General features: G+C 36.8%; 1 protein-coding gene and 1 non-coding gene across 10 annotated transcripts in view; both read left to right on the plus strand.

The window, feature by feature from the left end:
• Positions 1-19,424, plus strand: part of DPP10 (dipeptidyl peptidase like 10) — a 1,381,541-nt gene extending 1,362,117 nt beyond the window's left edge. For 5 of the 9 annotated variants that reach the window (XM_032399013.1, XM_032398270.1, XM_032397511.1 and 2 more), the window contains 7 exons: positions 397-591; positions 1,440-1,494; positions 10,019-10,118; positions 10,372-10,430; positions 10,544-10,616; positions 14,940-15,013; positions 16,845-19,424. In XM_032399013.1, the coding sequence (XP_032254904.1) occupies positions 397-591; positions 1,440-1,494; positions 10,019-10,118; positions 10,372-10,430; positions 10,544-10,616; positions 14,940-15,013; positions 16,845-16,979 (691 nt within the window). In that variant the 3' untranslated portion in view covers positions 16,980-19,424. The remainder of the gene's footprint in view (positions 1-396; positions 592-1,439; positions 1,495-10,018; positions 10,119-10,371; positions 10,431-10,543; positions 10,617-14,939; positions 15,014-16,844) is intronic. The other 4 variants (XM_032400416.1, XM_032400153.1, XM_032400330.1 and 1 more) reach the window with 1 other exon arrangement.
• On the plus strand, positions 15,709-15,815 carry LOC116637928. The gene has a single exon (XR_004300561.1). It is a non-coding gene; the product is annotated as a U6 spliceosomal RNA (small nuclear RNA).
• Positions 19,425-25,871: the final 6,447 nt, after the last annotated feature.

Below are 25,871 nucleotides of genomic sequence, written 5' to 3' on the forward strand. Positions count from 1 at the left end.
TCCTTTGGCCTTTGTATACCATCTGCAGGACATTTCTAAAACACACTGGAAGAAATTCAATAAAGTAGGACCTTTATGTCAACTTGATCATTATTCTTTAGAAATGACAATGGAATGTGAACGTATTTTCCTTCATTTCTCTCATTTGAAAAATGAGTTAAAATCTCTTAGAACAGTTTTAAATCTTGTTTCATATTTTCAGTTCATTAGAGAACTTTTTATTTGAAATTTTACAAAGGAAAATTGCATTATACTTTCAGGTTTATTATCAAGAATTAACAGAAATTTTAATAGCCCACATGGGTCTTTTCCAAAATTTTTAAATTGTGTGAAAGCTAAAATTTCTACCACAGTGCCAACTGCTCTTGTTTTGGTCCAATGTGTTGGTATTTCCAGGGATGAAGAACCAGGAGGCCAGCTGGTTACAGATAAGTTCCATATTGACTGGGATTCAGTACTTGTTGACACAGATAATGTCATCACGGCACGATTTGATGGCAGAGGAAGTGGATTCCAGGGCCTGAAAATTTTGCAGGAGATTCATCGAAGGTTAGGTTCAGTGGAAGTAAAGGACCAAATAGCAGCTGTGAAGTAAGTGGGTGCACATTTTCCTACTGTTTTTCTTATAATGACAGAAGCTAAGTATACGATACATTAATACTACTAGTATTGATTCAGAGATTTATACTTTAGTGAATGGACAGTTTTTCTAAGTTAGTCACATCGACTAGTGCATTTTTTCAAGTACTTTTCACTCTTAGCACCAAATAAAACAATTATCTTACTTCCCCTCTGGAATTAAAATTTACTTTGGGTCTATGAAAATGGAAGAGACCTTACGGCGCCTGGGTGTTTCAGTTGGTTAAGCGTCCAACTCTGGATTCTAGCTTAGGTCATGATCTCAGGGTTGTGAGACTGAGCCCAGCACTGGCCTCTGTGCTGGGCATGGAGCCTGCTTTAGATTCTCTCTCCCCCTCTCCTTCTGCCCCTCCCTACTCCCTATCTTAAAAAAAATGGGAGAAACCTTAATTTAACCACTCTATTATTTATTTACAATAATCTACAATGTCTTCCCAGTTAACTACAATTCTTAAACTTTCACAGATACCATTCCCACACAGGCATGAGTGACCAAGAAATCTAGTAGGTTCTTTAAAACAGTATACAGAAATTGGCTAGGATAGTGTCAAAATGTAGATCAGTAGGTCTGGAATGGGGCCCAAAATTCTGCATTTGTATCAACAACTGGACCATCACTTTGAGTAGCAAGATTTTGGAATCTATGATCCTTCAACATGAATAGAGCTCCAGCCACTAAAGTATTCCTAATTTGAGATCTGGGTTTTGTGTAGATGTGTGCGTGTGTGTGGATGCCCAGAATGAATTCCCATGTGCATTTGACTCAAGAAAATATAACTGTATTTTTTTTCTCATTGCAGATTTTTACTGAAACAGCCATACATTGACTCCAAAAGATTAAGCATTTTTGGAAAGGTAAATAGAAATGTTGTGTATATGTATTTTTATATGTATATAAAGTACATATTTATACATACATGTATATTATGTTTGTATTTGTACATATAATTTCTTCACTTTACTATAATATCTCTGTACTATTCTTTAAAATGTAATATTATAATTAATACTATACACATTCTGTCATTTATTAATCATGAAACTATTTATTATCTAATTGGCGCTGGTATTAGAAGTAGAACAACAACAAAAAATTCTGTTTTCATAAAGCTTATCTTCTAGAAAGGAGAAATAGATAAACACATACATTAAAAACATAGCTTCATATAGCAATAAGTCTTATAAGGAAAACAAAAAATAAGTAGACAAAAGTTAACTCTAGGAAGGGCCAGTGTTATTAGAATTAAGTGGTCAACTAAAGTCCCCTGGATTAAGTGGTATTTAGGCTGATACCTAAATAACAAAAGGGAGCCAGTCCTATAAACCTCTTGAAGCAGGGTGTTCGCTATAGAAGGATCAAGTACCACAGCCTTGGGGAAGACAGACAGGGCTTGGAAACTAAAAGATGACCAATATGCATAATTATGTCTTTAGTGTTTTCTGCATGATATTTATTTCTCACTGCCATAATTTTTATGTCAGTTTCAACATCATTTTCACAGTAGGGAAACAGACTCCATATAGATACTTACTAGTCACCTAGTTTATCTGTATCACGAGGCTAGACACCACACAGACACTAAGATGAAAGGAAGGAGATCTGGTACTATTTTAATTTAGAGACAAAGCAAGTTATTGTTGTTCATGGATTTAAACATAAAATATGTTTTACTATCCATAAATGAACCCAGAGATACATGACAGGAATATCTGATCATTTTACTGGAGTATAAATTTTACTGGTGTTCACTGACAAGTAGGTATAAGAAAAGCTGTTTAACAAACGAGTAACATGTAAATCAGCACATATTCTTCCCTGACTTCAGATACCTGCAGTGCATCATGTCTTTGCTTTATTTTATTCTTGTTCTCAGTAATACTCAAGAGATCAATAGGGACAATGCTCCTCTGACATAAGTACAAACAAATAAATGAAAGCCCATCGCTAACAATAAAGATATTAGTGAAAAAATGGAAATGTCTAAGAAAGTGATCATTCCACAGAAATGGAAACTCCAGACAAATTAACAAGTGCATAAAGCAAAGTCTTATCATATGCTACAGCATGGATGAACCTTGAGGACACTGTGCTCAGTGAAGTGAACCAGTCACAGAGGGACAAATTCTGTGTGATCCCACTTACGTAACTTATCTAGAGTAGTGAAATACATGAAGACAGAGAGTGGAATGGTGGTTGTCAGGGGGAGGGGAAAAGGAAAGTGGATTGCTTAATAGGTAAGAGAATTTCAGATTTGCAAGATGAAAAAGTTCTAGGGATCTGTTTCACAATAATGTGAAAACACTTGACACTACTGAACTATGCACTTAAAAGTGGTTACTCTGGTAAATATTATGTGTTTCTTACCACACACACATAAAAAAGTGCATATAGTGGAGAACATTTTATTCTTTAATGGTCCTGATACATGTAATAATTATGAAGGACTTACAGCTTTTCTATTTCAAGGCTCTACTCACTACACACATAAATTAGTCTAAAAGATCAAATGAGCTATACAAACGTTCATTGCTACGGACATTTAGATTCAGAAGGTTGTGAAATGACTCACAGAGAAAGTGGAACTTTTACTGGATGGTAAAAGTCATTCAGCAAGGAGAGGAGAAGGAGAAGGCTTTCATATAATGCCCCGTGTCAGCAGGGAGAGCATAGCTGAGGAACATAAAGTGATGGACTATAATTAAGGCTCACATAAAGGAATGAGAGGTGACAACATTGAGAGTAAATCTGGGCACAGACTTCAGGGAGTCCTTCATACTAACAAAAAGTTAGATTTTAGTCTACAAACAGGAAAAAATAAAGTTCAAGGCCTCAGATTTAGAAGTTCAAAATCCCATATTTATCACTTTATTAGGGAACTGATGAGCCTCAGGTAACTGACTCTGGCAATCTAAATATACAAAAGACATGGGATATAAACAAATGAAACAATTAGATTTTACATGGAAAAAATATCCCATTTCAATTAAACAAATATGAGTATCTATAACCGAATTATAATTTAGAAGTTAGCTTTCTGACCATATAAAGGAACGCTGTTAGCTTTAAGACTTTATAGTTCTTATATTTTTTTTTCTTGGAATGTACTTATTTCATTCCAGTATCAAATTAAGTTATCTTAAACTCATAAAATTGGTTAGGGAGGAATGATCTTGCTTTTCTGGAATTAGATTACAAAGCTATATGAGGCTTTGTTTTCTTTGTTGGAAATATTTAATGTTTAAATTTATTTAATCAATACAAGAATATTAGGATTTTTCCATTTCTTCTGGAATCAGTTTTAGTACTTTTAAAAGAATTTTTAAAAGTTTTTTTACATTTTTACATTTCATATATTTTTAAAGATTGTTGTCGAAGCATAGTATATATTCTATGTTTAATCATTTCACTAGTGGGGGTAGTGCCCCATTTGACTCCTCATTTGGTTTATGAGTGCCCTTCTGCCTTTGCTAGAGCACTTCCTCTTAATTGCTCTTATTCCCCCTGCTTGTCTCTCTTCCATCTCCCCATCCTTAACTCTTTTAATGAACCATATTTTGGCTTAGTTCTCAATTTGTCTTTTCTATTTCACTAATTTCTACCCTTACTATCCTTATTTTATTTCTTCTACTTTTTAAATCCATTTTGTTCTTAAATTATTGACTTGAATGTCTAGGTTATTAATTTTCAGCAGCCTTCCTTTGAGTTATGAAATCCCTTTGCATTACTCCCTTAGGTACTTCCCACTAGTAGATAGGTAGTACTTTTTTTTAAAAGAACTTCATATCGTTATCCCCAGAACCTAACCTAACTTCAAATATATAATAATTCTTATGTTCATTCTCTCAATTAATTATGTCTAAGTGTTAAAGCTAAGAAAACCAGAAAATTTTCTGACTTTCATTAAAAAAAAAAACCAACCTAATTACATGAATTGAGAGTAGGTGGCAAAATTCAAAACCTATAAACATCGTATGTAGAACTGATATTGCTATGATTACCAGGCTACATCAATGGGGAATAAAATTAATTAATTTCACAAACATTTATCAAATGTCTACTATGTGCCTACTACTTTTCAAAGTGCTGGACATATGGCAATCATACACATACGTACGTACATACACACACACATACACACACACACACATTTTTTGGGAATTTTTAGTTTAGTGAGGAAAGAAACAAATTTAAAAAATCAGTAAAGTATATAAAATGTCAGTGATAGAACAATTAAGGAAAATTAAGCAGAGAGGAAAATCGGGGCCCAAGATTAAGGAAGATACAGCAATTTCCATTTTTTTTTTTTTTTTTAAAGATTTTTATTTATTTGACAGAGAGAGACACAGCGAGAGAGGGAACACAAGCAGGGGGAGTGGGAGAGGGAGAAGCAGCTTCCCGCCGAGCAGGGAGCCCAATGCGGGGCTCGATCCCAGGACCCTGGGATCACTACCTGAGCTAAAGGCAGACGCTTAACGACTGAGCTACCCAGGCGCCCCAGCAATTTCCATTTGTAAGACAGGAAAGATTTGACTAAGAAATCACGTTTAACCTAGGAAAAGGGAATTTGAGAAGGCAAGAAACATGGATATCTGAGGAAGGTTAAAAAAAAAAAAAAAAAGTACAAACATATGCATTAATATGGAAGCTTGTTAAAACCTGACTTAGGGGGTACCTGGGTGGCTCAGTCAGTACCAAAAGCGTCTGCCTTTGGCTCAGGTCATGATCCCAAGGTCCTGGGATCCAGTCCTGTATCAGGCTCCCTACTAAGCAGGGAGTCTGCTTCTCCCTCTCCCCCTCCACCCTGCTTGTGCTCTCTATTAAAAAAAAAAAAAAAAAAAAAAAAACTTAGGGAGGTAATTATTACTTATAGTTTTATATACTCTCAATTGAGATAGGGCTTGTTAGTGGCAGTCACTTTTAAGGTTCGAAGCTTTTAATATATATAATATGAAGGATACAAGATGGGATTGTAAGAATTGTGATAAAATGTATGTGATAACATTAAACAAATTAAAAAGATTTAATGTAAAATAATACAATGCAATAAATTGTGTTACTCATAAGTAGTGTATTTTTATTTCAAAATATTGTGTCCATAAGTGATGTGGTTCACAAAGAATCTTAAGTCTAAGGCTAGGAAAAACCTTTTTCTCAGTTCTGTCAGTATTTCTTTTTGACGTATTCATCAACTCTCGAGTACTCAAAAAAGTCACTTAACGAATATCTGAAAACACATGATGCATGAAGATATAAGTTTTCAGTAAAATGGTTATTGCAGGCCCCACCCCCTGGCTCCTCTATGTCCATCTATCTATTGGATTCAGTTTCTTCTATCATGGGTAGAATATAACTTTTTTAAGATAAAATATTCTCAGGAAATATTTAAGTCCACTGAATAAAAATTTTTAAAAGATAAATCTGTTAAAATTGTATAAGTAATGCTAAAATGCTATGCAAATGGAAAGGATGTAACAGTGAATGGAAAAATGTGATTACTGAGAAACCAGTAAAATGACAGCACAATTGAACAGAAGAGCCTATACCATTAACTATTTTGATCTGTATCAAATAAAAAACACCCTCCAATTGACTAAGTCAATATGATGACCCACAGTTTCTGGCATCTTCCTCTTAGACAGGAGTTGTTTTAAAAATTAAAATCACCATCTTCTGTCTACCTAGAACTTACATCTGATTCCTACCCTTGTCCGGGATATATTTTCTGAGAACTCTTTAATGATCTACTCTTGCATTCAGTGAGTAAATATAAAATAGTACAGAGGAAGGTGGGCAATTAAAATTTAATTTATTCTAATGCCTCCCAGTGTTGATTTTCATTTAAAAATAGAAGTTATTTTGCTGAAATAAATCAAATTAAGGCAGCATTTTGGATTAGGTTTTTGAATGCTATAGAGAGAATTTTATTCAACAGCTTTCACTGTCATTTAATCTGAGAGTATTTATCTTCATTAATCTCAAATTTTCATATAAAAAATAGTAAAATGCAACTCTTCATGCAGCAGCAAAGATTTACAACCCTAGTTTCACTTCAAAATCACATGGAAAGCTCCACAGCCCATTCTCCACATACTAAATTGTTTCAGAGAGCGTTGATATATATGTTTAAATCTACACTGGTCTAGGGAATGCTGATTGAAGCTAGGGAGATGTTTGGGTAGGTATATTTGTTAATATTATTATAGCATAAGAACTTATTATTCAAAATGTGGAACAGCCTAGACATTCCCTGGGAATTTGTTAAAAATGCAAAATCTTGGGCCCCACCCCAGATCTACTGAATTAGCATAACCCGCATTTTAAGATCTCCAAGTGTTTGGAATGAACTTTGAAGCACTGTTCTAGAATCTGCCCCTCCTTTGGAAGACACCATTCTACTTAGTTCCTGGAGATAATCAGACTGAGATTTATGTGAAACAGAGATAAAAAACATAATACCAATTTATTAATTTCTATTATTAAATTGTGAGGTACAGTTGTTCTATGGATTGGAATATTCAGCTGTTCTCTCAAAGTCATCAGGTTATATGAACAACCAAAATCATCATCAGTTGAAAAGTCTGCTCTAATTAGAACCAGAAAAGTTACCAACTGAGATGTGCATTTTTCACTGTGGGAACAGTGTTGCCCCATGGGAAATACCTGAAACCTTTTGGCTACAACACCTTGGTCTTAACTCCGTGTCCAAGAACTTGGAACAATACACTGGAAAAGCTCCCTTTAAGGACAGAACTTTTAGGGGCTCTCTACACTTTTGTTCTGTAATAGCTATTTACTTACTTTGCAGAACTAATCCCACCCTGCATACTTCTGAAGGGGAGCAGACTATGCCTCTTTGGCATAAGGATTTTTTTGAGCTGATTATTTTAAGAAACAGCAGACACAGGAGAAGCTTTGGAAACAGAATAGAAATTAGTCTTTTGTAAGAGACGTTTACATTTATAAAAGAAATCTCCATTTGTGTCTCCCTCCCTGTACCAGGATGAGAAGGTTGACTCTAAATCATAGGAAACTTTTATTAATGGAGAAGGCACTGACTCCAAATTGGATTTAAATCTGCCTAACAAAGCTTAACCTTGATTATAGTTCTTTTCCTGGTAACCTCCCATAACTGAGCTCCCTCCAACATCTTTCTTTTGTCTTTGGCTAAAGATGGTATTTGAGGTTTGCCTTGGGCCACCTCAAGGAATTATTCAGTTTCACTGGGTATCTCCCATGTGTATGTGAGGTATTCATGTTAATAAACTTTTTTTTTCTTGATAATCTTTTATTACAAGGCATCTCAGCCAAGAACTCAGAAGGAGAGAGGTAAATTATTTTTCTCCCCCCCCCCCACTTCTTTCTTTAGATGCCTTAACACTTTTAAGGCTAATGCTTCTGAACTTTGCTGACCTAAGGATATTTTTGTATCTTTCAAAAAGAATGAATAAAGACACTCTGTGGTGGTTTATCTCTGTAAAGGATAATTTTATTTCCCACATTTACCAATTGGTGAAGAAGATTTGCTCAAGCTTCTGGGTACTAGCTAAATGTTTCAGTACTAAATTAACATATGCAAAGGAAGAAAAATAATTTTCCTTCTATCCTTCTGAGCTCTTATCTGAGACCCCTGTAATAAAAGACAGATTCACAAAAGAAAAACAAACAGAAGTTTATTGACATACATACATGAGACATACCCAGGGAAAAGTGAGTAATTCTCTGAGGTGGGCTTAAAATTCAGGCTTAAATAGCACCTTAATAGGAAAAGGAGAGCAGGATATAGGCCTTTTAGGAGAGTGAATGATTGTTAGGAAAGAGGAATGGGCCCTTAGAAGAATAGATGGGAAGGGTGATAGTTTATGACAGTCTCTGTATGTGTGCTGTGGACTTCTAGTGACAAGAATCAATCTTCTAGGTTGATGAAATTCCCAGGGAGGGGATCTATGACAACTGAGTTCCTTTTGGAGGATCCGTCTTTAGGCAGATAAGTGGAGTTCAGAGAAAGCCTTTCCCTGCATTTGCTCTTTTCCAAGTGTCTGCAGCTCAAAATAATCAATAGGCCAAAGTGGCATATTCTGCTACTCTTCACATAGGTTCTTTCAGGCACTTAAGTAATCTTTGCAATTGGGACTTTGATGTCAATCATCCCACTTTTAAAAATAATGTTCCAAATAAGCATAAATGAAATTCTGTATTTCTCATCTCAAGAATTTAGTGAGAATAACAGATTCCTATCGCATTGGACCACACTAATATCATCTGGTAATCTTTCAAAAGTAGACCTCATCATGAACGAATTGCATCAGAATTGCTGAGGCTAAGTCCTGGGTCTTAATTTTTTTTTTTTTTTTAAATATCTCCCAGGGTACTCTGATGTCCAGCAAGATGAAGAACATTGCCCAGAGCCTGGCTAAAAATTAATTTCTAAAATGAGTATGTAACTCAGTAGGTCATTCCCTTAGCCCCAATCTACTAAATTGTTAAAATCTCCTCTGGAATTCTCCTGGTCAAATCATAGGCTACAAAAGAAAACTGGAGGGCGCCTGGGTGGCTCAGTCGTTAAGCGTCTGCCTTCGGCTCAGGTCATGATCCCAGGGTCCTGGGATCGAGTCCCACATCGGGCTCCCTGCTCGGCAGGAAGCCTGCTTCTCCCTCTCCCACTCCCCTGCTTGTGTTCCTGCTCTCTCTGTCAAATAAATAAATAAAATCTTAAAAAAATATATATAATAAAAAGAAAACTAGACATCTTAATTTATTTTTTTAAGAATTTATAATTAAATTAGTTCAACAGCATTGCAAGATAAATTCAGATATTTAAAATTAAATTTAAACAATAATCCAACTCGTGTAACTAGCAACATTATTTATCAACCTCACTTCCTTCAAATATTTAGGTTTGTGGAACTGAAAGCAGAATCTGTATTTGCGATAATAGATTTTAAATATTTAATTCTCCTTTCCTAATTCTACATAACTATCATTATTAAATATTTCACTAAATGTATATATGTGATTTGCTGAAAATGATATATGATTTAATAATATTTCCTTACCTTTTAATTATTTGGAGTTATTCCCAGATATACCACATGAAATCAAAGAGCAACCATTGGACAATGTTGATATATAATTGATTTTCTATTTTACCTAAAGTTATTAAAATAGCGTGTTATATAAAAACTTAAATTCTTTTCAAAATTTTCATCTGTACAAAGTGATCTTAGTGTATTCTTTTCTCAGGTCTGGGACATTGTAAGACATTCTATTATGTATATTACCAGTGATCAAAAGCTAAAAATATCTCCAAGGATAACTGATACAAACACTCTCACTCTCTCTCTATATATATACATATATATATACTTTTTATTTTGCCAGGGGTATGGTGGCTATATTGCATCAATGATATTAAAATCAGATGAAAAGCTTTTTAAATGTGGATCAGTGATTGCACCCATCACAGACTTGAAGTTGTACGGTAAGTACTTCCTACAGATCGACTTAATACAATGTATTGATTTGTAAAAAAGAAAATCCCAATGCAGAAGAGCTCAATTGAGCTCATTTATCATGTGTTATCAGAGAGGTTTTCAGCTGTTTATCACCTTCCTGATTCAATCAGTTTTACTGGAGCATGACAATTAAATGTGAAATGTAGAAATTAAATAATGAAATATGCTAGTCAAATGGTTTCTAGTTTATTCTTAAATTTCTGTTTTCTTGGGTCCCAGCCTCAGCCTTTTCTGAAAGATACCTTGGTATGCCATCTCGGGAAGAAAGCACTTACCAGGTAACAAATTTAAAATAATGAAGAAAGAAGGGTATATTTGTTCTAAAAATTCAGTCAAATTGCAAATACAGGTAGATCTATATATACATAGATATTTGTGCTTTCCTTTATAGGCATCCAGTGTGCTACATAATATTCATGGCTTAAAAGAAGAAAATATATTAATAATTCATGGGACTGCTGACAGTAAGTATTGTATTTGCTGCTGCTGTTTGATGGGGTCTGACCTTGAACAAAGGGGTACATCTGAGAACTTGCTTCCAAGGGGCCCTGTAAACTTTTTGAAGAAGATAGCAGAGGATAGTGGCACAAAGAATCCAATGTATAATAGGAAGTTAGAAGAAGGATGTCGGGACCAAGAGGAAAGAAGCTGTGAGCCTTGACGGCAACGCCATCCAACAAAACTTTCTGGGATGACGGAAATGTTCCATATTTACGCTGTAGAACACTGTAGCCACCAGCCACATACGGCTCTTGAGTACTTGAAATGTGTTTAATATGATCAGGAACTGAATTTTAAATTGTTTATTTCTAATTAATTAAAATTTTAATACCCACATATGGCTAGTGACTACCACTGTGGGGTGTTATTCAGCACACTTCAAATCGAAAGTAACTTTGAAAACAACAGGACAGCAAAAAGATGCCAGCACAGAGAAAATTCTGATAGGATCACTCACAGTTAAAACAAAAACCTTTTAAAATGCTTGTTTATGTCACTTCCCTTTTTTTCATCACTTTAAACATTGGAGATGGATGTGATTGATATTACTAGTAATAAATATAATTTTATATTCACTTTGAAGTGTTTAGGGGTCAAAGAATATATATACATATATATCTACGTGATACTTTACAACAGAGGACCGAGTATTTACAGCCCCATTCACAGATGAGAAAAATCGATTTCAAGGGAGTCAAAGCCTTGAATCAGTATTTCCTAATATCTGAACTTGTTTTTGTTGGTCCATCCTGTCCTGCCTCAGTAGTTTTACCCCATTTCACAGAGAATATCACTAAAAAGGTCTTAATAGCAAAGATGGTATCAGCTCTTTAACTTAACTTTACAGCATGCCAGGTCATTATTAGAGTTTAGATCAGTACTTAGGTACACACACAGGGTGTAGATATGTACATATGTTAACATACAGTGTGTGTATATACAGAGTGTATGTGTGTGAATGAATGGGTAAATGGGAGAGAAGAGACAAAAGGCCCCCTTAGGCAGAATTTCCAAATTTATGTAGATACACACCCTCAAGGAGGCAAAGCTTAACTTTCTTCTTCCCCTTTCAGAATGGGTTGCACTTAGTGATTTGCTTCTAAAGAGTACTGTATGGAAGGGGCGCCTGGGTGGCTCAGTCGTTAAGCGTCTGCCTTCGGCTCAGGTCATGATCCCGGGGTCCTGGGATCGAGCCCCGCATCCGGCTCCCTGCTCCGAGGGAAGCCTGCTTCTCCCTCTCCCACTCCTCCTGCTTGTGTTCCCTCTCTCACTGTATCTCTCTCTGTCAAATAAATAAAATCTTTAAAAAAAGAAAAAAAAAGTACTGTATGGAAAAGGCAAGAAAGAATAACTTTACAACGGAGAAACTTAATACCATCTCAGCCAGGTGATCAAGGTTAACATCAACAGTAACAAGTCATGTTGATGGTATGCACCCTTGATATCACTTTATGAGAATGGCATTCTCTCTATATGGTCTTGTCCCAAAAACCCTTAACCTCAGTCTACCCATGAAAAAAACATCAGACAAACCCAGATGAGGAACATTCTAACCCATACTGCTCAGAATTGTCAAGGTCATCAAAAACAAGTCTGAAAATTTCTCGTAGATCATAAGAGATTAAGGTGTCATGATATCTAAATGTTTCTTCTTTGTAACAAATGGACCATAATAATGTGAGTTGTGAACAATAGGGGGAACTGGGTAAGCCATCTACATGAACTCTCTCTACTGTCTTTGCAACTTTTTTGAAAATCTACAACTATTACAAAATTTTAAAAAATAGAACTTAGATGATGCCATACCTGTGTTGGATGAAACATTATGTAAAAGAGAATAAACATTTTGATGGACATTAGAATCTTGTTCTAGGTATTAAGATCTTAGTAGTAACAAAAAATAGAAACTAAGTACTGAGTATATTTCAGAAAATGTGCCAAAAGCTTTTAATGTTATACTACCTGTTTTCACAAAAATATTGGGCAGCAGGGCTATTACCTTGTTTAACTGATTGGGAAAATAAATATTATGGAATTTATATAACTTGCCAAAAATCATACAACCACTAATTCAAAGAAAGGGGGTTGGAATCTGGCATGAAGGCTCTTTTTCATTGTGCTCTGAAGCTTCAACTGTGAGAATAAATTATATTTGAGGTTAAAGTATTTCACATCTGGCCATTACCCTAGAATATATTAGTGCTATTCAAATTTCTCTGTCAATATGTTGCAGCTATTAAGGTAAATCATGTTCTTCCTACCTCACTTAGGCACGGATCTGGTTCTTCACCCACTGATAATATGCAAGCAGAGGTTCAGCACTGGTCACTTCAAAGGAAAAGCGCAAACACATGCACACACATACACACACCTCATATGGGTCTGGCAGATTATAGGTGCTCAATGACTTTATAATACTACCATTATTAATATCATCATCAAAAACAACCAGCAAATTAGTTCACTAAGACAATTATACCTTTAATGTTCCTGTTTTAGGAAGTAGACAAACGACAAATATCAACAGGCTTCATACCAGAAACTAAACAGAAAAAAAAATCCAACTAGGGGCGCCTGGGTAGCTCAGTCATTAAGTGCGTCTGCCTTTGGCTCAGGTCATGATCCCAGGGTCCTGGGATCAAGCCCCGCATCGGGCTCCCCGCTCGGCCGAGAGCCTGCTTCTCCCTCTCCCACTCCCCGTGCTTGTGTTCCTTCTCTCGTGTTGTCTCTCTCTGTCATAAAAAATCTTAAAAAAAAAAAAACCAACTATACTTTTGTACATTTATCTTTTCAGTTCCATCCATGAAGAGAAATTCTGGAGTCCCTTTCAATTTTTTTTTTTTTTAATAACAAATGAGCAATATAAGGGGTCATTTTACCTTAGTCATTGCCCCAACTTATCAGCATTTCTCATAACTTACATTTACTCAGCAATTTGCAAATTTATTTAGAAGTAACATGGTAATACTCCCATGGAGTACAATAGGAAGATGTTGAAAGGATCTTGGGTAGATTTTAAAAAAGATTTAAATGATCTTTGCAATCTTTTATTGTCTGCTATGTGGTAGGATTAACTAGTGTCACAGCTAGTCTGACAAAGACACTTAAAAAAAGGTTGGCTTAAAAGTTATTTACAGGGGCCTGGGTGGCTCAGCCAGTTAAGCGCCTGACTTCAGCTCAGGTCATGATCCTGGGGTTCTGGGATCGAGCCCAGTGTGGGCGTCTGCTTCTCCTTCTGCCCCTCCCCTTGCTCGTGCTTGTTCTTTTTTCTCTCTAATAAATAAAATCTTAAAAAAAACAAAGTTATTTACAGAAATTTGAAGATGCACAAAGTATAGGAATAAATAGCCAGGCAACATATGAGCAAAGTGCTGTACAAAGAGATTTGAGTGATTCATCCAAGACTTCGTAGCTACTTAGGGCAGTTCTATTCAACCCTGGTCTACTGTGCTGCATACTTCAGAGTTTTGGACCTCAGGTTCAGGCAGAGTGGGAAGCTAGAAGGAAACAGAAGAAACCAGTATGATCCACATTAAATACTGAGCCCTTCAATAACAAGATGTAGACTAATTTCTCAACATGGTGTAGTTTTTTTTCTCATTTAAAATAAAACAGAATGTCAGTATCTAATGGAGACTGAGCCCCAGTAATGCTCAGAAGGGAACAGAAAGATAGTTTGCTATATTACTATGCAGATAGGCATTCACTGCATTAAAATTGTTATAATTGTATAACATATGTGAACAACCAGAAATAACAGATGATAAAATAAACTTAAATACTATCCTGTGCAATCAGCAGAGCCTTAGAAGTAGCTTCTGTTTCAGTATTTTTTTTAATAAACCTTAAAGTTTTACCAGCATTGTATCTTACTGATTTTCAAGTGACTGCCAGGTATCAGTCTTTTATTTTTTATTTTTTTAAAGATTTTATTTACTTGAGAGAGAGAGTGAGTGAGAGTGAGTGAGAGAGTGAGAGAGAGAGAGAGAGAGAGAGAGAGAGAGCATGAGTGGGAGAAGGGGCAGAGGGAGAGGGAGAAGCAGACTCCTGACTGAGCAGGGAGCCCGATGTGGGGTTTGATCCCAGGACCCCAGGATCATGATCTGAGCTGAAGGCAGATGCTTAACTGACTGAGCCACCCAGGTGCCCCATGCCAGGTATCAGTCTTTTAAATGTGCAATGTATGTAAAGTATAATACTTAATTTCTTGAAAAAAAAAATGATCTAGAAAGTTCTAATTCTAATAAATGCATTTCCATCAAATAATAGAATTTAATTTCTTACAGCAAAAGTCCATTTCCAGCATTCAGCAGAATTAATCAAACACCTAATAAAAGCTGGAGTGAATTATACTATGCAGGTAAGTCACTTTACTTTTTCATAAGGCTGTTTTCCCACCTTGGTTTTTCAGTTGTGAGATATAGAACACAGCTTCTGTGCTACTCCATCCCCCTTGCTATTATTTTTTAACTGTGATTTTTAGGTACCAAAGATTGTGAGTTTTTTTCCTAATTATGCTGAGAAGCTCATGCTTTATGTGAATTGCAAAAACTTTCAAGAATGTCTTTTTCTTCTCAGACTTTTATTTCTATCACTAATAATGAATTGTTTTTAAAAGGGCCATGTTCCATTTCCCTCTAGTCCCTTCATTTTTCCCTCACTTTCTATCACCTTTATCATAAAAGGTAGGGAAAAGAGTGGTTTGAAGCGATATTGAGAAAAAAGAAGAGAAGAAAACATTTACATCTGTGCATTCAACCACATGTAGTGAATAGTACCAAAGATTTACTTTATAATGGTCATTATGGTAGGTGGGTAAGACAGACTTTACACCTTTGAGGACTTTCAGTCTGAGGGAGGAGTCACAGAAGGGAGAAAAAAAAAGCAGTTTTAATTTCTCAGCATTTGAAAGAACCAAAAGTAGTTCAACATATCTATAAGCACAGGTACCAGAGTTAGAATGATGAATGAAGAAGATGCAGAAATAAACAGATAATAGATCATGCCACAAACAATGTGAAGGAGTAGGGGGCTTTATTTAGATCATTGAGGGAGGTGTTCACTTTGGCAGCACATATACTAAAACTGAAACGAAACAGAGAAGATTAGCACAGCCCCCACGCAAGGATGACACACATATTTGTGAAGTGTTCCATATTTTTTGTATGGAAATATGTTCCATATTTTTGTATCAATTACAGTGTTGTACATCTGAAAATAATGTAACACTGTATGTTAACTGGAATTAAAATAAAAAGTTTGAAAAAGAATTTAAAAAAAGAAAAAATAAAAGTGATGGCATCTTAATAGTAAAAAATAAAAATTAAAAAAATTAAAGAAATAAAAACTTTATACCCAGGAATTGACAAATATCTGTCTTTGTAATTTTAGAAAAAAATACTTATGTCATTTATATTAGAGGGGACACTGTCAAATTAAAACTTATACCAGACAAGGTTAAACAGACAAGGCAGGCTTTATTTAAGTCTATTGCAAGAGGGGAGAGAAACTAAACTCTGTTGAAACCTAGGGCTGGGGAGTTTACAGTAACTGGGGCGGAGGGAATCATAGGCCATCTGAGTTGGGTAGTTCACCTTACCAAATGGAAAAGTAAACTTCCTGTTCATGACAGGAGGTAGTTTTATAATGTGGAGCAAGTGTTCTACCTTCCCACAGGGAGGGCTGCTCTCCCCTTCAATATTTACATTTCAGAGAGATGGTTTTTAGGTCCTTGACAAAGACATTTCCTAAATTGTAGAACCGGCAAGACTGGAAGAAGATTTACATACAAAGGGGCAGAGAATTTACAATCGCAAGTTTTCTAAAATAGCTCTAAGAAAAGAAAGGTCAAGGCCTTAGAGTCAGGAAGAAATGGGTCTCAAATTTAGTCAAATTAAGGGGAATGTTAATGCTGCCCTGGTCAACAGGAACATAGAAAGCTCTACTTTTTCCAACCTAGTTCTAATTTAAATACATAAAAAGCTGTAGTTTGTCTCAATTATTGATTATTACAGGATTATAATTAAAAAAGAGAGAAAAGTTTAGCACAAAAAACCCAGAGTTAAATTAGGTTAGATTTTGGTCAGATATTACTTTCCAAAGTTCCCTTGCCACTGGGGCTAAAGGAATGAATTTTGAGGGACAGTATCTGTTTTGGTAACTTTCAATCTCTTTCCCCCTCAATATGTTAGGTCTACCCAGATGAAGGCCATAATGTATCTGAGAAGAGCAAGTATCATCTCTACAACACAATCCTCAGATTCTTCAGTGATTGTTTAAAGGAAGAAATCCCTGTGTTACCACAGGAACCAGAAGAAGATGAATAATGGACCCTATTTATATAGAACTGAAGGGGATCTTGAGGCTCAATGAAACCTAACCAAGAGACTGTAATATTGTACATGCTCCAGAATTTCAAGGGCAGCTTAAGGAGATGACACTGGAACAGCACACTCAGAGACAATGAACTAGAATCTGAATACAGACGTCCTAGTCTACTGTGTTGCCAAGGGCGCAGAACCTGTTTCTTTGTGTAAGGAAGGTCAAAGGGTTGGTTTCCTGGGAGAAATTAGTTTTGCATTAAAGTAGGAGTAGTGCATGTTTTCTTCTGTTATCCCCCAATTTGTTCTGTAACTAGTTGCTCTCATTTTAATTTCAGTGGCCACCATCATCTTTGCATATGATGCATACTTATCAGTACCACATCCCTGATCTTTGATGGCTGAGCTGCAACCTAACACCTTACTGTATCTTTACAATAAGTGCAATTCCTTGTCTATTATTATGCTTAAGAAAATATTCAGTTAATAAAAAACAGTATTTTATGTAATTTCTGTTTATAAAAAGACATTATTAAATGGGTCAAAGGTCATGTAGAAATATGGATTTCAGCACCTTCCAAAGTTCAGCCAGTTATCAGTAGATACAGTATCTTTAAATCAACACACGAGTGTGTCTCAGAATATATAGACACAGGTGTGCATATACAGTCAATAAATCTATCTTTACATGTTATTCATGCTACAAAGGATAAACTTCTGATGAATTAGAAGAGATGCTCTTTTACAGGCTATAATGGATGCTTTGTTTAATGAGCCAAAAATGATGAAACATTTTTTCCAATTCAGATTCTAGCTATTGCTTTCCTATAAATGTTTGGGTTATGTTTGGTATTGTTTTTAGTGGTTAATAGTTTTCTAGTTGCAATTTAATTTTTTGAATATGATACCTTGTCACATGTAAATTAGATACTTAAATATTAAATTATAGTTTCTGATAAAGAAATTTTGTTAACAATGCAATGCCACTGAGTGCTATTTTGCTCTTTTGGTGGAGAAGGCTTTTTTTAAAACACTTGGTCATTTTACTTCTCTCTCTCAATGCAGAATCAATTCTCATTTTCATTGTAAAAGCAAAGAGCTGGATTATTTCATTTGCCAGTTCCTATTTAGTGTTCTGTGCCTGCTCACTTCATCTGTTACTGTTTAATTTAAATCCTTCTGGTGAGAATTAGAAATGAAATATTTTTTATTCATTGGCCAAAAAAGTTCACAAACAGCAGTGTTTGCTATTTAATTTGAGTTGAAGGCACAAATGCATTAATTCTTGTGCTGTATTGACTTGCAGTAGTAAGTAAATGAGAGTGTAAAATAAACTTGACTGTATGAAGTCAAATTTAAGTCATGAGAATATTAAATTTGGTGACTAAAATCACTTTGGTGACTTAAGGGATCTGTCGGAAGATGTCTGAAAGTCTGTAATCGAGCTTAGAAGTTTAGATAAACCTAGGCAGTATACTGTTTTTGTGGTTTCTCTCAAATTCCTCAGGACAGGCTGGATTCTCATGACATCAAGACACCAGGAGGAAACTCAAAAATGTCACAGAACTGCTCAGTAACTCTCCCATTTTCTTGAAGGATCAACCCCCCAAATTTGGGTATTTGGAAGCATATAAATTGTTTTTTGGATATTCGACTTTTCTTCTGGATGCTTTGGAATTGTGTCTTCACTGCTCCGCTGGATTCAGTTTAAAATGGGAAAGGCTCACTTTTCTGAGAGACCCATTTCAGGTCTTTTTCAAGAATAGTAAACACATTTTTTAAAAAGTAAGTTTAATGTTTAAAAGGAAAGTTTTGCCTATTTTATTAAGATGGAAATTTCTTTTTAGGCTGATTTGAAGTCCAACTGAAGCTTTTTAATCACTATTTTAAATTTCAACCACTAGAGTTTTTTATGATGCAAATAATTATGTTGTCTGGAAGATGTGGTTTTATTGAATGTCTATTTGAGCAACATTTTAAAAGCATTTACCTTTTACTGTTCATCATTTCTCCTGTTTTATTACTATTATCAATGTTTATCTATCTTTCAATTAATTTAATACAGTTTCTAACGTGAAAGACATTTGTCTGGAACCCACTTTCACCTTAAAGGCTAAATGGATCTCAAATGAAGACATACTGTTTAATAGGAAGGTGGAAATTTTTCATCTCCATGATTCTTTGAGTTTTAATCATTGGGCCACTTTAGAAAAGGGAATGCTCACCTACACAGACACCAACTATTAAAGGAATCACGTAACTGAACTTTGTCCTTTATACATTTGCCTTTGGTTATATCCAACTATTTCATGTGAATTTGTGCATTCTGAGGGTTTCCTAGAACTCCAGCAGCAAGCTTTTCAAGTGTGATTTGCCCTTTAAAGTTAAAAAACTCAAGATAAAATAAAAAATTCAATAAAAACAGGTAAGCAGTATCAAATCATCCATAAACACATAACTTTTTGAAACTATTTTAAAAGGGAAAAGTGTTGTTTCCTTTCTTTTTTTTTTTTTTTTTTTTTATGTTCACTGCCTCCATTGAGATCTCTAATTCAACAGCTAGAGACTAAAGAGACCATGGGATCTGTTTGAATTTCCTGGAAACTAAAGGAAGATGCTCTTCAAAACCTGGGTCTCAAAAACAAAAACATGGTTCTCGGTTCACCCTGGCAGTGTGTCTTTTCTGACTGGATGTTTAATATAGAAATTACTTTTGAGGGTCCTTCACATTCCAGTTGTAGATCTACTAGAATGAGGTGACCTGAACATTGGTCTCTACCATACAGGGAATTATTTGTCCTCAAGTGGTAGGCTTTGAAAAAGAAGAATCTGGAACTGAATTGCTCTCAAGTTTCAAAGTCATTGAGGGCACATGGTTTGTATAAAGAATCATGTATGAAATACCTCGTGTCCCTCCTCAAATGGTCTCCCCATCTTCACATCATACAGCAACAAGCAGTGCATAAATAAAACCTGACCCCTCAGCTGCACTCTCACTTTCTGTTCTGGGGATTCTCTGAAGTAACGTTAGCTCTCTACTGGAACCAACACTCATCACTTACGCATTACGAATCTACATGAGGATGTTAATACGTATCCACACTGAAACCCAGTTAATGGAAGACAGGAGCAGTTGAGTATATGTTCCCCATTTTCTTTCTCTCTCTCCCTCTCTCTCTTTCTTTCCTTTTAAAGATTTTATTTATTTATATGACAGAGAGAGAGAGCACAAGCAGGGGGAGCGGCAGGCAGAGGGAGAGGGAGAAGCAGGCTTCCCGCTGAGCAAGGAGCCTGATGTGGGACTTGATCCCAGGACCCTGGGATCATTACCTGAGTGGAAGGTAGACACTTAACCAACTAAGCCACCCAGGCGTTCCCCTCCCCCCCATTTTCTTTCCTTAGAATGCCCCATGAGACTCAGCTGCCCACAGCTGACTGTGGGCAGAAATACTGTTGTTTCCCCCTTCCCCATTCCACTTGGCTCAGTTCCTCACTTGTATCTCCTAGAATCATTTCTCAAAATAAAATCAACATGCATCAGACCCTATTTTCTGGGGAAAGCTTTTTGCCCACAGGAGTTTACCACAAGGATGAACAAACAAAATGAGAATAAAGAAGTGCTTCCTTTTCAGTTTAGAATAAGCTGCTTTTACCTAAAATTTCCTGGATGCTTACTAAGCACCAAGCATGTACTAAGTGTTCTACTTTTATTATCAAATTAAACTTCTCAACATGCCCTGATTCCCATTTTACAGATAAGAAAATGCAGTCTGAGAGGAGTATGTAAGGCACCCACATTTTATATAACTAATGAATGAATAGCCTAAACCTCGCTCTAGCCATCTGAGAAGCCCCTGTTCTCAGCCATTCTGCTTTATAAAGGTAGGAAAGATTTCATCTGACAAAGGATTCTGAATATTTAAATATACAGTTCCAGATATTTTTGAGAATGATTTTATAGCAATAACACTGAAAAGGAATGATAGGCTAGTGTATCTATACCCGTATTTGAAGCTACATGGATTCCCTGATGTCAAGAGGACTTATGTAATATTTAAAATATACTTTGTTTTTGATCAGAGATACACAAGAATTATTCCCATCCATGGAAACCCTTGCCGAGAAGACAATGTCTATCTGCCTAGGACATCATTAGTAAAATCCCTTGCTCTGACATTATGCCAAGAACATTCCAAAATCATTCCAAGGGGCATTCAAAAACATTATGTTGATCAAAGCACCCAGGCTTGTAAACATGAAAACTCCACCTAGTCTTCAAACATTAAAATCCAGAAAGCACGTTACAACATTTAGAGCCGTAACTGGCATCCACAATCCTATTTGCAATCTGACTTAGGAAAAGTGCATTACTTCCCACTTTTCTATTACTATAGGAAATAGATTTTGTTTACCGCTGATCAAATCTGCTAATAGTCACTTCATTTGGCAAAATTCCAGCAATTCTGGAAGAGTCTGTAAATTAAAAAATCCCCTTTCTCATCAAAGACAAGGCAGATAAATAAAAAAAAGTCATATCAAAGTACAATTTTGATTATTCTTCTTTCAGATTTCCAATTAAGTTTAAGATAGTCTGATACAAGTATCACAGGGTTTTGATACAGCAGCTTGAGTAGAAGGAAAGTCTCTAGGCTGATTATCACAATGTCTTCTATCAGACATTGTACCATTTTAACTAAGTAATCTTTGGCATGAGTGAAGCTTAACAATACAGAAGTGCAAAATCATCGATAGAAGAGGAACTCACATATGTTCAACATCTAGGCTTTTTGTCATATAATCTCACCGAATGCCCAAACCAACCACATGAGACACTTATTTGATGAAATCAAGATTCGGAGAGGTTAAATGATTTTCTACAGGGTCACACAGTTTGTAAACGACAGAACCAGGATTTGAACACAGACCATGATGACCTCAAAGCCCTCATATGTGATAATCCTATCTATGAATTTTTTAGCTGGTAAATTCTTAAGCTTCATCATGCATACCTTTAGGTTGGATTAAACTTCCAAGTCCCTCACTATTCAGTGTTGCCGCTTAGTATGTATCTGATTTCAAGTAACTCAACGCAAACTTAAAAGTGGCTGAAATATGTGTTACCCGATTATGTAGGCAGTTTGGGCATCACCTGAGAGTCTGTTAGAAATACAGACTCTTAGGCACCACCCAGGCCCTCCTGAATCGGAAACTTAATTGTAACAAATCCTCAAGTGATTTGTATGCACGGTAAAGTTTAAGAAGCACTGGCTTGAAGGACAAGAACCTTTATTTACTCACATCCCAAGTGAGCTAAAGTTGGGTGCTTCTAGGGGCAGTTTAACAGATCAATTTATTTGGCCCCTTCATTAGGTTCAGGATAACCGCAACTGCCCCAGACAGTATGTCCTTTCACAGCAATATCCCAGGATAGATAGGCAAGCAGTGACTATGTTTTTATCAGGAAAGGTAACTTTCTCCAGAAGTCTTAAGCAGAATTCCTTTCAAATTCTTTCATCCAGGCTTTGGTTGTAAGTATGGCAGGCTAGGAAGTTACCTATCTGAAATTGCAATCTCCTTAGTGAAGGTGCAACAAATAAGAATGTAAGAACAAAGAGAATGGCTGTAAGACAGGTGCCCAGTGTATGGCTCTGAAGAGAGTAAATCCTACCAAATGCAGTAAGAGCCTAAATGCTGACATTTTCAGTAGAGACAGCTCAAGGCATTGAGCAGTGAGGATTGGGGGAGTGGGGGGAGGGTGTTTACACAGATCCTTTGTTTGAAGGTGTCTCACTTTTCCTCCCAGAAGACCCCCAAAATCTGTTCCACCCTCTGTTCCTAAGAGTTGGTACACATTTTCCTAGATGACATTTTCTCTTTTCACCTTTGCTCTTCATTATTGACATAGTTTTTAGTGTAGGCAGGCAGTTTTAAAATTTGATTGCTGTGCTAGCAGTCCCATTTTGCAGGCTTTATTTGCTCTAACACGATTTATGATGCCTTGATTATCTCTGTATGGCCTGAATTGCTAATCGCACCATTAATTCTCCTGATTGATGGATTACATAAGGCATATTCCAATGGGAAAAGCAAAGGAAACACAGGTAACACAGCCTCCCCATTCATATGCACTTTTAATGGGCGTAATTGTCATTAGACTCCAACTCTCTATCCCTTTAGGACACCATGTGTGACTTTTAATGATCTGTATGATGTAACTGGATTTTGAGCCTCTGGGGAGAACAAGTTGTAAATTTTCTTGCCCAGGATAAATGGTAAATTTCAACATCAAGGTTGACTTCAAATCATGTAATAACTAAAAGATACTTTGTACCTACTATGCGCCAGGTACTGTGCTGTTTGCTACAACATTAGGATCCTTTTTTAAAAAACAGAACAAAGGGGGGGCGGAGCAAGATGGCGGAGGAGTAGGAGACCTGGATTTCGTCTCCTCTCAGGAATTCAGCTGGATAGGGATCAAACCATTCTGAACACCTATAAACTCAACAGGAGATCGAAGAAAAGAATAGCAACAACTCTCTGAACAGAAAAGCGACCACTTTCTGGAAGGTAGGACCTGTGGAGAAGTGAATCCGAGGCGTTATTCGGGAGGATAAACGGCGGGGGAGGGGCCTCTGTCGGCCGCTTCTGGCAAGTGATAGAGCCACGGAGCACAAAATCGGAACTTTTAGAAGTCTGCTCCGCTGAGGGACGTCACTCTGGTGGCGAAGTGGCGGGTGGAACCCTCGCGGGACAGTGTGGTCTCAGGACCCTCGGGGTCACAGAAAGACCGGGGGTGCCTGAGTGCAGCAGAGCTCCCAGGTATCGGAGCGGGGAAGCCGGCTGCAGAGACGGAGCCCAGGCGCGGGCTCTCAGCTCGGGGTTGTCATAAACCGTGATCCGCGGCACAGTCGGGCCACTGCTCCTCCAGCAGGGACCCAACAAGCGGCAGATCCGGGGAGACTCACCTTCTTCCCCCAGGAGGAGAGGTGCGGGAGCGCACCGCGGGGATCTGCTGGGTTTGGAGACTCCACCCGGGGTCGGGTGCCGGATAGAAAGGCGCGGTCACAGGCCGGGGGAGCGCGGAGTGTGGCCGGAGACCGGGGAGACGGGAGTGACTGACTGCTTTTCTCTGGGGGCTCGCTGAGGAGCGGGACCCTGAGTTCTCGGCTCCGCCGGGGCGGAGACTGGGAGGCCGCCATTTTCACTCTCCGCCTCCAAAGCTGTACGGAAAGCTTGCAGGGAACAAAAGCTCCTGAGAGCAAACCCGAGCAGATTACTTAGCCCGGACCGGCAAGGGCGGGGCAATTTTGCCTCCAGCAAAGACATTTGGGAACCACGGCAACAGGCCCCTCCCCCAGAAGATCAGCGAGAACAGCCAGCCAAGACCAGGTTTACCGATCAGTGAGAACGGCAGAACTCCAGTGCTAGGGGAATATTGCACATAGAATTCATGGCTTTTTTACCATGATTCTTTAGTCTTTCAAAGTTAATTATTTTTTTTAACTGTCTTTTTTTCTGTTTTTCTTTTTTCTTTTTTTTTGAATTTTTCTTTTTCCCTTTTTCAACCAACATCTTATCAATCCCTTTTTTTAAAAAAAAACATTTTTATTTTTCATTTTTAAAGTCATATTCTATCCCTTCATAGTAGTTACCCGTATTTTTGGCATATATATATAAGTTGTTCTCTCTTTAAAATCTTGAGATAGTCTCTTCTAACAGATCAAAATATACTCTAAATCTCTAGTGTATGGTTTTTTTCTACTCCCCTGCCTGATCACATTCTCTCCCTTTTTTCTTTCTTTTTTAATCCTCTTCTTTCTTTTTTCAAACAATTTATCAAATCCTTTTTTTAAACTTTTTATAATTTCCATCTTTACAGTCATATTCCATCCCTTCATCATATCAACCCTTATTTTTGTACATATATAAGTTTTTCTTTCTTTAAAATTTTGGGAGGAACTTTCTTTTAACAGACCAAAATACACCCAAAATCTAGTGTGTGGCACTGATCTATAATCCAGCCTGATCATATTTGATCACATTCTGTTTTTGTTTTGTTTTGTTTTGTTCTGCTTTTGTTTGTTTTTATCTTTTTCTTTTTTCTTTTTTTCTTTCCTTTTCTTTTTTCTCTCTTTCCCTTTCTTTTCCCACTGCTTCAGGTCTTTTCTGATTTGTTTAGAGTATATTTTCTGGGGACGTTCTTACCCTGCTAGCATTTTGTTCTCTCATTAATCTATTCTCCTCTGCACAAAATGACAAGACGGAAAAAATCACCTCAACAAAAAGAACAAGAGGTAGTACCGACTGCCAGGGACCTACTCAATACGGACATTAGTACGATGTCAGATCTAGAGTTCAGAATCATCACTTTAAAGATACTAGCTGGGCTTGAAAAAAACATGGAAGTTATTAGAGAAACCCTTTCTGGAGAAGTAAAAGAACTAAAATCTAACCAAGTAGAAATCAAAAAGGCTATCAATGAGGTGCAATCAAATATGGGGGCGCTAACTGCTAGGATAAATGAGGCAGAAGAGTGAATCAGTGAGATAGAAGACCAAATGATGGAAAATAAAGAAGCTGAGAAAAAGAGAGATAAACAACTACTGGATCACGAGGGCAGAATTCGAGAGATAAACGATACCATAAGACGAAACAACATTAGAATAATTGGGATCCCAGAAGAAGAAGAAAGAGAGAGAGGGGCAGAAGGTATATTGGAGCAAATTATAGCAGAGAACTTACCTAATTTGGGGAAGGAAACAGGCATCAAAATCCAGGAAGCACAGAGAACCCCTCTCAAAATCAATAAAAATAGGTCAACACCCCGACATCTAATAGTAAAACTTACGAGTCTCAGAGACAAAGAGAAAATCCTGAAAGCAGCTCGGGAGAAGAGAT

The sequence above is a fragment of the Phoca vitulina genome, unplaced genomic scaffold (genome assembly GCF_004348235.1).
Source record: "Phoca vitulina isolate PV1807 unplaced genomic scaffold, GSC_HSeal_1.0 scaffold1, whole genome shotgun sequence".
NCBI lineage: Eukaryota > Metazoa > Chordata > Mammalia > Carnivora > Phocidae > Phoca > Phoca vitulina.